This window comes from Drosophila virilis, chromosome 4 (genome assembly GCF_030788295.1).
Source record: "Drosophila virilis strain 15010-1051.87 chromosome 4, Dvir_AGI_RSII-ME, whole genome shotgun sequence".
NCBI lineage: Eukaryota > Metazoa > Arthropoda > Insecta > Diptera > Drosophilidae > Drosophila > Drosophila virilis.
In genome coordinates, this window is record NC_091546.1 from 9,495,349 (window position 1) to 9,508,869 (window position 13,521).

A 13,521-nucleotide genomic window follows, 5' to 3' on the forward strand; every position below is an offset into this window, starting at 1 on the left:
CATTTGCAACCAAAGTAATTACAGGGTATACATGCACAGGCCACACAGCAAATTGCTAATTAAAATACGCAATTGTGAATTCTTTTTTTTCTCGGATTTTTTACTTTGACCAACGCTGCTGACACGTTGACAATTTTCATTACAGTTCGATTAAGTTTCATTGCACTGGTCACAAAATGTTAATTGGGAGAACATTTCAGCAATGGTCTGCTTAATTAAGCGAATATAAATCCTGCGGCATGGCTTGCAGGACATAAATCTAAATTGCAGAAATAATCTTTTCGTTTATTTAGAGTTTTTTAAAAACCAGGATTTGAGAAAACTATTTGTTCTGTCCATTAAAAAAAAATCATTAAGTTTAGCAAAGGTGTTTCTCATGCTGGAATTGATTCCCGTTCGTTTTTTTCTTGCTCTTCGATTTTATTTGGTTCATGTGATTCATCCTGGTCCATTGGTGGCTCCGGCTTAGGGTCTTCTTCTGGGGCGGGTGGGTCTGCGGCTCCTGGCGGAAGCTCTGATACAGATTGCTCCGGCGTTGGAGCCTTGTCGGGTATCACATTGAACTCCGGTGACGCATGGCACAGATCCGCCTGGAACAATTCCGGGCCCGGAAAGCTGGGCTGAGTGCCACGATGCCCAACAGCGTAGGCGGCACAAATGTTGGCCGCACTGATGTGACTCTCCCGGCTCAGATTTGGAAACATTGACATGTGGTAGGCCAGACTGCCCAAAAAGGCCTCACCCGCGCCAGAAGTGTCGGCCAAAAAGCGCACTGGCGCTGCCGGACACTGGGTGCAGACTTCCCGATCCTTACTTGACAAATGAACAGCGCCCAGTGGTCCCATCGTGATGATGACACTCTTGGCACCCTTGTCTATCAGATCATTGGCAGCCGCCTTGGCATCCTGCAGTGTTTTGATCTCCTCGCGGTCCGTTAGCTGTGCCGCCTCCAACCTATTGACGCACAAAATAGTTGGCGCTTTGATCAGCTCTACGTTCATATTTTTGGGTACCGGCGAGACATTCAAAATGGATTCACCCTTAAATTGCTTCAGCGCGCAGAGGGCGGCCTTCTCATCCGTTTCCAGTTGGCAAATCAGTACCTTGGCGCGCTTGAACACCTTCTTTGCGCGGGAGACATCGGGGGTCTTCAGGCATTCGTTGGCACCGGCCATCACGATGATAGCGTTCTCAGTATTATCGGCCACAATGATTTCCGTCAAGCCCGTTTGCTTGCCCTCTGCCCTATCCACAAAGTCCACATTGATCCCTAATTCTCGCAGATACTCGAAGTAGTCATCGCCAAGCTTATCTTGGCCCAATTTGGACACCAGGGCACATCTCCCGCCCAGTTTCGCAGCTGCTACGCATTGGCTGGCGCCCTTGCCGCCATAGCATTGTTCCCTGTACATGCCAAACAACGTCTCCCCGGGCCTGGGAAGCTCATTGACATACCTGCAGGATTTGAAGGGTTCCATGGATAAGCAAATGGATTTGTAGAGAAGCGCTTACGTAATGTAGTCGATATTTGATGAACCAAACACTAGCACATCCAGCTCCATTTCGGATTTCTTGCGCTTTCCGCTCGAGAATTTTGTTAGGCCAAATAATTTGATTTTTAAAATAATTGACTTAAAATTCACTTTAGCAGCTTTATACATAGTAGCAAATTTTGGCTAAGTGAAACACTCTTTTTTTTCTGTACAAAAACTTACTGCAGAACAATTTAAAAAAGCCTGTTTGGCAACAAGCTTACAAGGTTTCTAAATGTTTTGCTACCATTTCATATGACTCGTAAGTTTTGACGTTCGTCGAACTTCAATGAGTACCTGCCACACGGCTGCCTACTAAAGGTGGAGTTCACAGTTAATTCAGGTGTTGTTGTAGTTGATGGAAAATAAATAAACCGGTTCGAACCCATTTATTTATTGGTGACTATAAGCAGAAACTAAAGCTAAGTTGGTGCAAAAAATAATACGATAATACGAAAAATATCCTTTTGAGATAGACCAATAACAAGTTTTACAGTAAAAAAAATATATGAGTTAATATTTTATATTTATGGGTCAATTTAGTTTCGGTAATTATTTTTTTCTTAAATACAAAAGAGGCTAGCTGCGATAAAGCTAATTGTTCTGTGTGAGATATTTACATAATAATTGTTTAAAATTGAGCATTATTAATTGCTCGATTAATTGTTGTTTAAGCCTCTATTTCTTGTTTACAATGCTGTTTAGAATGCGAGCTTCCCTAGATCGAAATCTTGAACATATGATTACCATTTGACATTCGAGCTGTTGATTTGCTGTAAAAATGCGCACCACATGGTCTGACTGGCTGGACTGATCTGGCCAGGCCTGACCCGGTACACTTTAGGCGGGCGCTGGGAAACGCCTGCAGTGTCTGCAGATTGCATCCATGTGCCACATCCTGCATCAACAACGCTGACGCTGATGCTGATGCTGACGCTGACGGCGACGGCGACGGCGACGCCGCGTGGGTATTGCCATTAAGAGCGTCGCATTTGTTGATGCTCTTCAAGTAGGTAAAAACTATAACGGAGCACATGTGTTGGACTTGACCTGCAAACGGGTCGACTGCGACGCTTCATGTGGGTCTCGGAATCGAGGGCTGGCGAGTTTTTAATTTTAGGCACCTATATAAACGTCTGTTTACACTGCGCTTAGAGGACAGTCGCATTTGCCAGGGCACGCCGTTAACTACCATCTCGTGTATGGTTTTAAGTTTTGATTTTGTTGGATCTGTTTCTCGAAATCGAAACTGTGCGCAACGCGGATTTTGTTTTGTGTGGCACATTTCGTTGCCGGAATGTGACCAGAGAGAGAAAAAAAAAAAAGAAACGGACAAATACAAAAATTAACAAATATAACAAAAAATGTTAAGAAAAAACCGTTTAAGCGCAAAGCTAAAGCCATACACAGAGACGCAGCAGGCGGCGGCGGTGGGGCACGCGCGGTGGACCTCTCAGTCTCTCTGGCCATGTGGCGCAAAATATGCGCATAAAAAACAAAGTCCAAACAGAAAGGGCGCAATTTTATTGCGGGCGCCGTGAGGCGCCCACACACACACACACACAAACACACGCAAAAAATCAGCATTAAAAAAAAAAACGAAACGAGAAAAAAAACAGCTGGCAAAAAGTTTATGAATTTTTTGTGCAGGCGCGTGAAAAATGTAACAAATAAAAAAAGTAAAAACAAAAGCAGATACAACGCGAACAAGAGTTGTATTCAGGACCACGCCCCACAACGCCCAGTCACATATAAACACACTTCACTGCGCTTAAAAATTGCTTTATTGCAGTTGGACTATAAAAACGCACGGCAAAAAGTATTAAGCCCCATCTACCCCAACCACTAACAAAAAGCACAAAATAAAACTAAAACCACCAAAGCCAACGAGAAACAGGAAAATTTGCAAGCCACAGCCGGAGCGCAAGAAGCACAAGGATACCAAGGATTTAGTTCTAAAACAGGAAAAAGAAATAAAAAATAAAACAAAAAAACGCTATAGTTGGCTAAGAATTGCCCCGAAAATTGCAGTCAGAGTATTGTGTAAAATGTTTTTTGCCAATTGTTGTTGCAATTACATTCACCATTGTCATTATTTAAGTGAAAATCAGCAGCGAAACAGACTGGGAAAACGGAAAATGGAAATGCAACAACGCAAGTAAGATATTAAAGTTAAGAGTGTGTGAGTTGTAATGGTTTTTAAATTGTGCTTACTTGGCCTTTGAGAGTTCCATGCTTCCTTACATTCAATAGTATTCAAATAAGCATATGGAATGTAAAGAAGTATGGAGCGAAATCTGGCGAAACATCACAAAAACAACAATAACATTAAGCAGTCGTTTAATGCAACAATATCGCGAAACAACCAACTTAATGTCAAATATGTTAAACAGTTAAATATATGGTGCAAGCCGAAATAAACTCAGTTATTAAGACAAATAAAATCAAATTCCTTTGATAGGAAGATCTGATACGATCTACATATACATATGATTCATAAGAACTAGATTCAGTGTTGGGCAGCGTGATAAAAATCCAGTACATTTAAAATTAATCAACTTCTAAGATACAAAAATGGTTATTGTGTAATAAGTGTAATAAAGTTATTTTGCTTAAACAAGAATAATTACCTGATTTTCAAATGAAGCTCAAAATAAAAGGTCTATATTTAAACAATTTTATAATATAATATCAAGATACTTTTGATATGTATGCATATTGGTATCTTTACGTCAAGGCCAGAATAAAGAGCTAAAATCTGAACATATTTTATAGTACTTTTATTTGCTTATGAATGAACTCATGTTAAAAATAGCAAACAGGCAGCAAACATTTTGAAATATCTGAAAATATTTGTATGTATGTATAAAAACTATATGTATCTGCATTTGTGTAGCTGTAGATATATATTTGCCGCGTATCGCATTTCGTTGCTCCCATTGAGAATGTTGTTATAAATAAATTCAAGTGGACGAACCATTTGGAACATGGCAACAAAGGTTGTTTAGTTAACTTAAGTTGCTGCACGTATTATAAATAGTACATGTGTGTGGGTGTGTGTGGGTGTCTGTGTGTGTGTGTGAGTGTGGCGTTTATCCAGGGCTTTCGGGTTTTGCGGGCGAGCCAGTTCGAATTGCAGTTAAGCACAGGACAACTAAGCCCCAAACATGTGCAGCAAAGTGGATTTACCAAGCTGAAATTATCACTGGAGCTGCAAGCCATGGGCTATGTGGCGCATGTGGCGCCATCTAGCGGCGGCGTCGGTGGCTATAACTTAATGCAATTAATATGCAAAATCGTGACACACACACACACACACACACACATGCATACACTGAGACAGTAAGGAACGACGTGCACAGCATGTGCGGAACGATGCAGTCAGCCAGGTTCAGGTTCAGGATCGTGTGCAGCAACAGTAACGAATCCAGCGAGTCGGAGTGAGGCGGCAGTGGGAGTGGGAGTGGCAGTGGGAATGGGAGTCATCATCATCATCGTCGTCGTCGTCCTAGTCCTCGTCCTCGTCCTCGTCCTCGTCGACGCTATAGTCGGTAGAGCGCATTAAAAACAGCGCGGCGAAGGCAAAGTGCGCCAAATTGATGAGCGTCACGTGCGTTTTGCTCACTTTATGCCACGCCTGCAGCCGGCGGTGTCATGCGCCATGTGTGCGTGTGTGTGTGTGTGTGTACTTGGGTGTGTGTCAGACAATGCTGTGACTTAAGCTTTTTTTTAACAATTATTATGGCTAGCTTAAAAATTTCGGTGGTCTAATCCTTAGTTCGAAACAACGCCTCGTCGTCAAATTCATACATTAAATATATTTTTATTGTTGGAAAACTATTGAACATTTTATATTTGAATACTGAAAATATTTCAAAAAATAAAAAGGATTTTGCAATTATATGTATAAGGCTGAATTTGACTAAAGGACATTAGCCCAGAGTGATTGCGCATTTATCTGCGATTATAAATGACAGATACATCAGATTAACATTCAATTGTGTAGTCCAGACGTTCAAGCCTACTGTAGGGGTCGGAAGTTTTACTCTTCTATATTACGTCTATCTATTTAAATGATCACATCTACAGGGACATCTGAAAAAATGCAGGATATCTCCTGTTTGGGTACTCTCTACCATTTATATGCATATATTATCATATTACTCTATATGACTAATTGCTTTACTTGGTTTAATTATGCTCATAAAATATTCATAAGGCATACACCAAAAAATGAATTGCTTTTGCTACGGAAATCCAATTCAAAAGTTCTACTTTGCTTCGCTGCAAGTGTTTAGCCTTTTTCTAGCCAACATCGATTGCTGTCGCCTTAGTTCATCTCTAGACAGCTCAGCTATAAGTTTTTGTTCTCCCCGCTGTTGTTGCTGCTGCTGATGCAGTTGTTGCAGGACAAGTCGTTAAAGTAAACAGAGCATCTGCTCTAGCACCTAGTAGCCTTAGTACCTTAGTACCCATAGTTCTCATATTACTCGTTATACGAGTTGCATGCTATAAAGCGCTTAATTTTTTTACGTGTGTGCAATTTCTACAAGGTGAGAAATATGGCAAGCTATACAGGTGTCTGAAATGGTTGAGAAACAGGTTGTGATTCTGTGTAGTCTATTTTCAGAGCAAACTTCTAGTGAGAGTGCCAGCTCAATGGGGCCCGCTTAAAGCCATCTACAAGCATTTGGTGGCAAATGCCGAGCTAGAGCACAAATTGACCCACATTGACGACCGGTCAACATAACAAGCACAGGAGTTGCTGAGGCAGCCACGCCCCTTGGAGCAGCATTAAATATTTTGATGGCGACCGCAAAATGGCAAATTAGTTTCAATTAAATAATGTTGTCGCAATTTAGACACAGCAGACAGCCCAACAGGCGTGTGTGGCACTCACACTTTAGCTATCCGCTAGTCATCTCTCGGATCTGCACACACACACACAAATAGTGAAAACATGCTGAGTTTATGCATAACGCAAATGTTGGGGCATGTGGAGCGTCGCAAGAAGCAGGGTCCATGGCAGCACAGCATCCTTGTCACACTCCTCGTCATCGTCCTGACCGTCCATGTCTACAGCTTCCCAGCATGTCCATGCAATAACGATTGTGGATTCAACATAATGCCCTCATAATTACTGCACACACGCCTCAAAGTGGTGGGCTGGGATGTGGCTGGCCAGGCGCAGCGGCGGCAATGAGCTGACAGCACATTAGATGCCAGCCCCAAAAACTCAACCCCCCAAGTTGGCCGTAGTCGCAGTCTCCTGACTGCAATTTGCATTAAATGTGCGCTTTGTGTTATTAATTTTGAGTGCTCCCATTTTTCATTAAAGTCTGCACGCAACATTTATGAAATTAATATATGTCAGCCGCTTCAGAAATTGTAAAAAATAACCTTCAATTTTCTTGACTTTAATTGGCAGAATGTAAAAAATGTTTTTAATTTGAAATGTGTGCAATGAATAAATTAAAATATTCGGCTGGGAAAATGTACTTATTGTTGGAGTGCGTTTTTTTATAAGGAAAATATGTGCGCTGAATTTCAAATGAGACGTACTTGTTGCTGATTCTTGGTCAAAAATCGAATGAAAAAGAGGTTTAATGCAAAAGTTATACGGATTTAATGAATATTACACGATGTTTTAGATAAACACCATATATATTTTTTATTCGTAACATATTATATATTAATTATTTATACGGAAATACAATGCATAAAAGATTAAAAGTAATTTGTAATTTGTATCAGGCCAACTAATATAAAAGAAAAACTTAACAGCATTAAAAAATTATGAGAAAATGAAGTAAAATAAAATTAATGTAATATTTATTATGCAATTTTTGGTCGGTTTGGTTTTGCACTTGGTTGCATTTTGCCACGCACAAAACGCAAACTAAACCGGACATGGCATACATATAGAGCTGGGGGCAGGACATGGACATGTGGATCTAACATGCGAGAACTTGACATAAACATAACATGCAAATAGTTTGTAAACGAATATAATTCATTGTACTATATTCAATATATAAACTGTGTATTCATTTATTTACTCACAACTGTATATACCCTGTACTCTGCGTAAACAGGGTGTATTGATTGTGCAGTGTATGTAACTGACAGAATAAAAAAAACATCCCTTAAAGTGTTTTCTTCTTATAATAATTTTTAGCCGATAAATGCGTCAAGCTCTAAGATTCCAAGCTAAGGACACTTGATTTCTTATGAAGAAAGCTGAACGGTTTTTTTTAGCGCTAAAGGGTATCTCCTGGTCGGGGCAATCCTGTTCTTGTTTTGCTGTTGGTTGTTTGACAAATTTGCATTTTGCTATGCGGTTTTGCTATTTGCATAAATCAATTGAATATTGTGGGTAGTGTGTCGAGTATCATATTTCTAATTATGTGCAGAGCACTTTTAGTTTGTTTAATTTATGTAAATTGTTTGTTTGTCCAAGTACAATCCCCCGCTTAGCACTTGTCCCTGATTAATTGCTTGTGGCCGCTTACCATTTTTTTTTTTAACCCATTTATATTTTTTATATTTGCACAAACAGTGCGCAGTAATTTAAGTGGAAATTTAATTAAGCTATTTAATAGTGCTAAATATAAGCAATTAATATTAATGCCCTCGTGTAAACGCAGGCGAAAGTTTACACGATTTAATTATAGATTAGGGTTGCAATATATTATTTTATTGCTCTACCCTGTAACCAATTGACAATGGCAGAAGAGTCTAACAAAGATTGGCAAATTCTAACATGCAAAGCCTCCAAGCATGCACGAAAAAAGTCTACCAGGGCCTGGCTCAGCCCAGCCTGAAAGGGTGGAATATAGATAGAATAGTTAAATTAATTCGCATGCTTAAAACATTTAAGAATTAGAATGTCGAAAACTTCGAACACATCATCTGCTTTATTCCAGTATCAAATACAACCCTCTGACATTAATTAAGCACATGTAAAAGTCTCTTTAAACTGTTATTATTACAAATTTCAAAAATCTCAGTCTGTCAATCATATTATAGCATAGCTCCAAGTCGAGCCATTTTATTTTATGTTCTTATAGGAAATTCAATATCTCTTGTTCCTTGGTTTATTCAAAAGTAATTTTCTGATAGCACGCTAGTTGCGGGCATGAGGTTTAAATTGTATTACAATGTGTACTTGATTTAACTAATTTCTGGGCATGTCCTGTTTATTATGGCAATTAATAGAGCTCGGCGCTCTAATGCTAATGCAATTTGCGCACAATGTTGCGTGGCAGATACGTGTATTGTGCAATGCACGCACTAAACTCTTAATTGGAATCATCTTTTAATTGCCATATTAAGCACGCTCTATAAGTACAGCCACCCACACACACACACACACACACACACACACAAAATACACCGCCAGCAAACACACTGTACACACACACGGGCAAGCAATTATGCATGAAGACGGTATTTAGTTGAAATTGATTGCACACGCCAGAGACAGTCGATTGGGTTAGATATGGAGCATAGTTTATGTGTATATACACAAGCATTTGTATATATATTGAGACTTGTCAAGTAAAACTTCGATTCATTCAGGTGTTGAGCTGTGCTGTGTGTGTGTGTGTGTGTGGGTCTACACTCAATTAGACAGTTTGACAGTTGAACAAATTGTGCAATGTTAGCCAAATTCAGTTCTGCACTTGGCACAGTATTTGGTTAATTGATTAGTTCTGTTTGAACTAAGCTGAGCTGAAGGCCATCTTTCCATACATCTATCTAATTCTCTTTATAACTGACTATCTGATGACCATCTTTTGATAAGAGATAAGAGCTTTAGATTTATCTGCACAACTATTGATGACATTTCAATGATAATGTCAATCAAGATGTTTACCACAGAGAGAAGAGGTGTCGATAGCTTCTTATGTATTATGGACATATCAATTTTGCAGCACCTTAATTTACACACAATATTGTCTTTTTCCAAATCGAAATCTTAAGAATTTCCAAAGGTTTTTGAACAAGTCCCAATTCTAACTTTAACTTTAACTTTGTCAAAAATGCTGAAAATTGAACTGAGATTGATTTTCTGAATATACTCAATAATCCAAGAAAATGTGCCGATTGTTGTGTTCCATTTGCAGAATATTGCAATTATTAATGCAAAACAGCAAATTTCTTGAATGAACGTGAGTGTGTGTGTGTGTGTGTGTGTGTGTGTGTGTGTGTGTGTGTGTGTGTGTGTGTGTGTGTGTGTGTGTGTGTGTGTGTGTGTGTGTGTGTGTGTGTGTTTCTGTATTGGTAGCCAAGAGGCAGTTATGACCTCGAAGTGCCTGCGAGAGCTTCATTTATTAAGGGATTTATGTGGGGCGTAAATCAAGTGCGCAAATGGATTGGAATTAATAAATGCGTCGGCCGCAACAACGACAACAACAACAACAACAACAACAACAACGACGAAAACAACAATTGTTCAAGGTTTTATTATTGTTGTGTTTATAGAAATAAATAAGAGAAAATACCGGAAAAATGATTTTCTACAAATTATGAATGGCCATTGGCCAGAGCCCCGAGAAGTATGCTACAGTAATATTGATGGTATTAAAAAAACACACAGATACACACATTCGCACACATGCACACGTGAAGCCGACGCTCAGTAATTTGATTTTAAATGCAAGTTTTTGTTGTTGCTGTTGTTGCTGCATATTTTATGTTAATTAAACTTGTTGCAACGACTTTTTGTGCATGTATCCGTGTCCGCAACTTGAAACCAATTACGCTGTAATCATATATACACAGGCACGCACACACACACACACACACACAACACACACACACATACACATAGAATAACAGTGACTCATATACTGACAGCTTGTTACGCTGCTTAATTCCTCCTCTGACTCTCCAGTTCTTCAGCAGCGCTCTGTCCCACCCACTTGGGCGTTTGTTACTTCGTTAGTTAGTTTTGACGTGCCGCCTCCCCAAACAGAGGCAGCGGCAGCGGCAGCGGCAGAGGTTCGCTCCAAGCGTGAAATAACTTCCGCAGCGAATTTTATGTTCGTTGCAAATTTTTATTCACAAAATGCACAATGCGCAGATACCTCAGAGAGTATAAGTGTGTGTGTGTGTGTGTGTTTATGTACAATTACAGCTCACATATGCGCACATGTGTGTGCCTGGATGTATGTGTGTGTGTGTGTGGTATAGTTTTGCTGACTGTGTTTGCAGCTTTTACATTTCGCTGTCATTCACCTAGCGGCGCATGTGTTTTAATGAGCTTCAAGTTATGATGCGTGGCCGTAACAAGCTAGGCGGATGATGCAAGCCAGCTGAATGAAAGGCGCTTCAGCATCGGAATCCACATATATCAGATATGCATAATGATATCGAAATCATCTGGCTAAGCAAATAGTAAACATATTTGGGAAGAAGCCATTGGTGGTAAAAGCTTGGGTTGTTGGTTCTTACTTTATGATATGCCATAATAATAATAATTGTCAACTAAGCAAAATTGAACGATACAAATCGATATATGCGTGGGCTTAACGCAGATAACGCCCGCAGGTGAGATCTTAATGAGTTGGCAATGCCTTAAATTTACGACTTGAAACTCAGTATTGATTTGTAGATTGCCCGTCCTGATATACCTCTTTCCCACTGTTGAGAATGAGCCGAAAGGGTGTTCAGTTTTGTCTAGAATGTCATAAAAGATCAAATAAATTTAATTGCAATTAAATAGAGATTATATGAAATTTTAAAATGATCTATTTAAAGGTACATTTAAATTTCTCTCTCTTCATATACATTCATATAATATATATTTATTCCCTCTAAACGGTTTTTATGGTGATTAAACTGTAAACTAGGCAAATAAAGGCAATTAAAGGAAGCAATAATATTAAGTGCCACAAATATTGGCCACAAATATTAGCCACAAAATATGCGAATTGCCAAAAATGCCCCAAAAATAGGAAACATTTAAATTAAGAACGTTGCAGGAAGCCCAAATTGTTGCACAAAGCGGTTGCTTATTGTAGGCACACACACACACACACATATACACCCACACCTTTCACTGACTGAACTGTGTGTGTGTGTGTGTGTGTGTGCATCGTTGCCATTGGAGGGGACAACGCAACTAACACAGTGAAAGCGCCTAAAGGCAGGCTGTGAAAATGCACTTACCAAAGTGTTGAAATGTTGCACAACTTAAATTAAAATGACTTTGTCGACTTGTTTGGCATATCTTTCGGGTTCCCGAAATCCCCTCAGAGCCCGACCTTCAACAAGATTTAATATGTTAAGAAAAAAAAAATACTGGATAAAAATTAATTTCATATTTGTATACCCTTTATCTGGTGATAAAATGAATAATGCATAACTTATAGATCTAATAACTATTTTATATACAATTATTTTCGTTTGCTTATATAGTATCTTAAAATTATAAAATATAAAAGTACACCTTAAAAATTTAGTTTATAACACTTTTTCGTTGACTACAGGGTGTTATATAGCCCATACGCTACATTTATTTTCAGCTGTATTTCGTGCTGCCTTTGCGTGTGGTTTGGTTGCTGTTGTTGTCCTTTTTGTCTACCTCGCCCACAAGTTTGTAATTATTTTGCTTCTTCGTTTGCCGCAAGTGTGAAAATATTGTAAGAACAACTTTTTTGTCTGAAGTCATTTTCCATGCTTTCTCCCGATCTCTCACTCCCTCCATTTTTCGTTTCTGTTTCTTACTTTTTGTGCAGCCTTAACGCCGAATAATAATGGTGGCAAAAGTTTTTTATCGCCGCGCTCGGCATGCCGTTGTTTGGTCAGGTTAAGGAATACCGAGCTCGCCAATAAAAATATATATAGGGTATTTAATTCAGATGTGCGGTTGGTCAACAAAATTCGGTGCTTTTTTTTTGCCATTGTATAACAGTTTGAGGTTTGTGTCTGCACTAAAGCTAGCCAAGACACGCGCACAGACTGATTCCACCACCAAATTGCTCAAAACGGTCAACGATCTCAATTCGAAAGAAACCCACCACCAGATGTGGTGGAGGAACAAACGCATTGAAAAACTGATGCAGAGAGAGAGAGAGCGAGTGAGAGAAAGAGAGTAAGAGAGTAAGTGGGAGGGAAAAGTGGTGGTGGGCATTTCTAGTCTGATAAAACAGGTATACAGAGAGTGCTGTGACCTTTTTATCATTTCATTTATGGACAGCATACTGTGTGGACAAGTTTCAAATTTTATTCTTATACACATCTGATTATTAATCCATTTTAATAATGGCTCTGGATAATTATTTCTATAAAGTAAGACGCTATCATCCCAATATACTGACCAATGTGGGGCGTGTCTTATTGAATGCCAAGTGCACCACGCCTGACCATACCATGACTCTCGCCCAGATACGTGGTAAGTTTCAAAAGCAAAATATTATTGGGAAGATAAGTGTCTTGAGTTTGTCTTGCTTGTTCTTTGCAGCTGGTTACAGGGCACTAACTGATGACAAATTTCCCAGTATGGGCGATCCACGGGTAGAAATGTGTTTCTTGCTCTCAATGCCGCATATCGCTTGTTTCTCCAATAAGCACGGCACATTCCATTTTTATATCATTCGGGAAAATGAGCAAAAATAAGTTGGGATTCTAACAATAGAGCAATTATACGGATGTAGTGCAATTTATAACAAATTTTTCATAGTTTTAATTTTATGGATTCTATTCAAGAAATACACAAAATCGTGCGTGCACTAATATTTTAAGTCTAATTTGATTTTTGTATATTTTTTGGAAACACGACTTAAGAAAATATATAAAGATGAAACAATAAGATTGTTATCCAAAATTGTTAAGCTATTTATTTTGTGTAGTAGTGAAATGACAGCAAATAGGTCGAAAATTCAATTTCCCATTTAGGCAACAAATCGAAGCTGGACCAATAAAATCAATGCCAAAACAACCCACAATTCCAAAAAAAAATCAGACCCGGACAGCAAATAAT

At 39.1% G+C, this 13,521-nt stretch overlaps 2 protein-coding genes across 2 annotated transcripts; one reads left to right on the forward strand and one right to left on the reverse strand.

The window, feature by feature from the left end:
• Positions 1-264: 264 nt before the first annotated feature.
• Positions 265-1,771, reverse strand: LOC6628749 (ribokinase). Its single transcript, XM_002052282.4, has 2 exons — positions 1,513-1,771; positions 265-1,455 (listed from the first exon to the last, which is right to left on the reverse strand). The coding sequence occupies exons 1-2, from the start codon at positions 1,659-1,661 to the stop codon at positions 375-377; spliced, it is 1,230 nt and encodes a 409-aa protein (XP_002052318.2). The 5' UTR covers positions 1,662-1,771; the 3' UTR covers positions 265-374.
• Positions 1,772-12,722: 10,951 nt separating this feature from the next.
• LOC6628747 (uncharacterized) lies at positions 12,723-13,288 on the forward strand. The gene is made up of 2 exons (XM_002052281.4): positions 12,723-12,933; positions 13,003-13,288. Exons 1-2 carry the CDS (start codon positions 12,804-12,806, stop codon positions 13,155-13,157), a joined length of 285 nt encoding a protein of 94 aa, XP_002052317.1. The 5' UTR covers positions 12,723-12,803; the 3' UTR covers positions 13,158-13,288.
• Positions 13,289-13,521: the final 233 nt, after the last annotated feature.

Bases quoted from the DNA above. Each gene is read 5' to 3' on its own strand.
- LOC6628747 (XM_002052281.4), top strand. From the start codon at position 12,804: ATGGCTCTGGATAATTATTTCTATAAAGTAAGACGCTATCATCCCAAT. The intron at 12,934-13,002 runs GTAAGTTTCAAA...TGTTCTTTGCAG, and splicing joins GACTCTCGCCCAGATACGTG to CTGGTTACAGGGCACTAACT.
- LOC6628749 (XM_002052282.4), bottom strand. From the start codon at position 1,661: ATGTATAAAGCTGCTAAAGTGAATTTTAAGTCAATTATTTTAAAAATC. The intron at 1,456-1,512 runs GTAAGCGCTTCT...CAAATCCTGCAG, and splicing joins TCAAATATCGACTACATTAC to GTATGTCAATGAGCTTCCCA.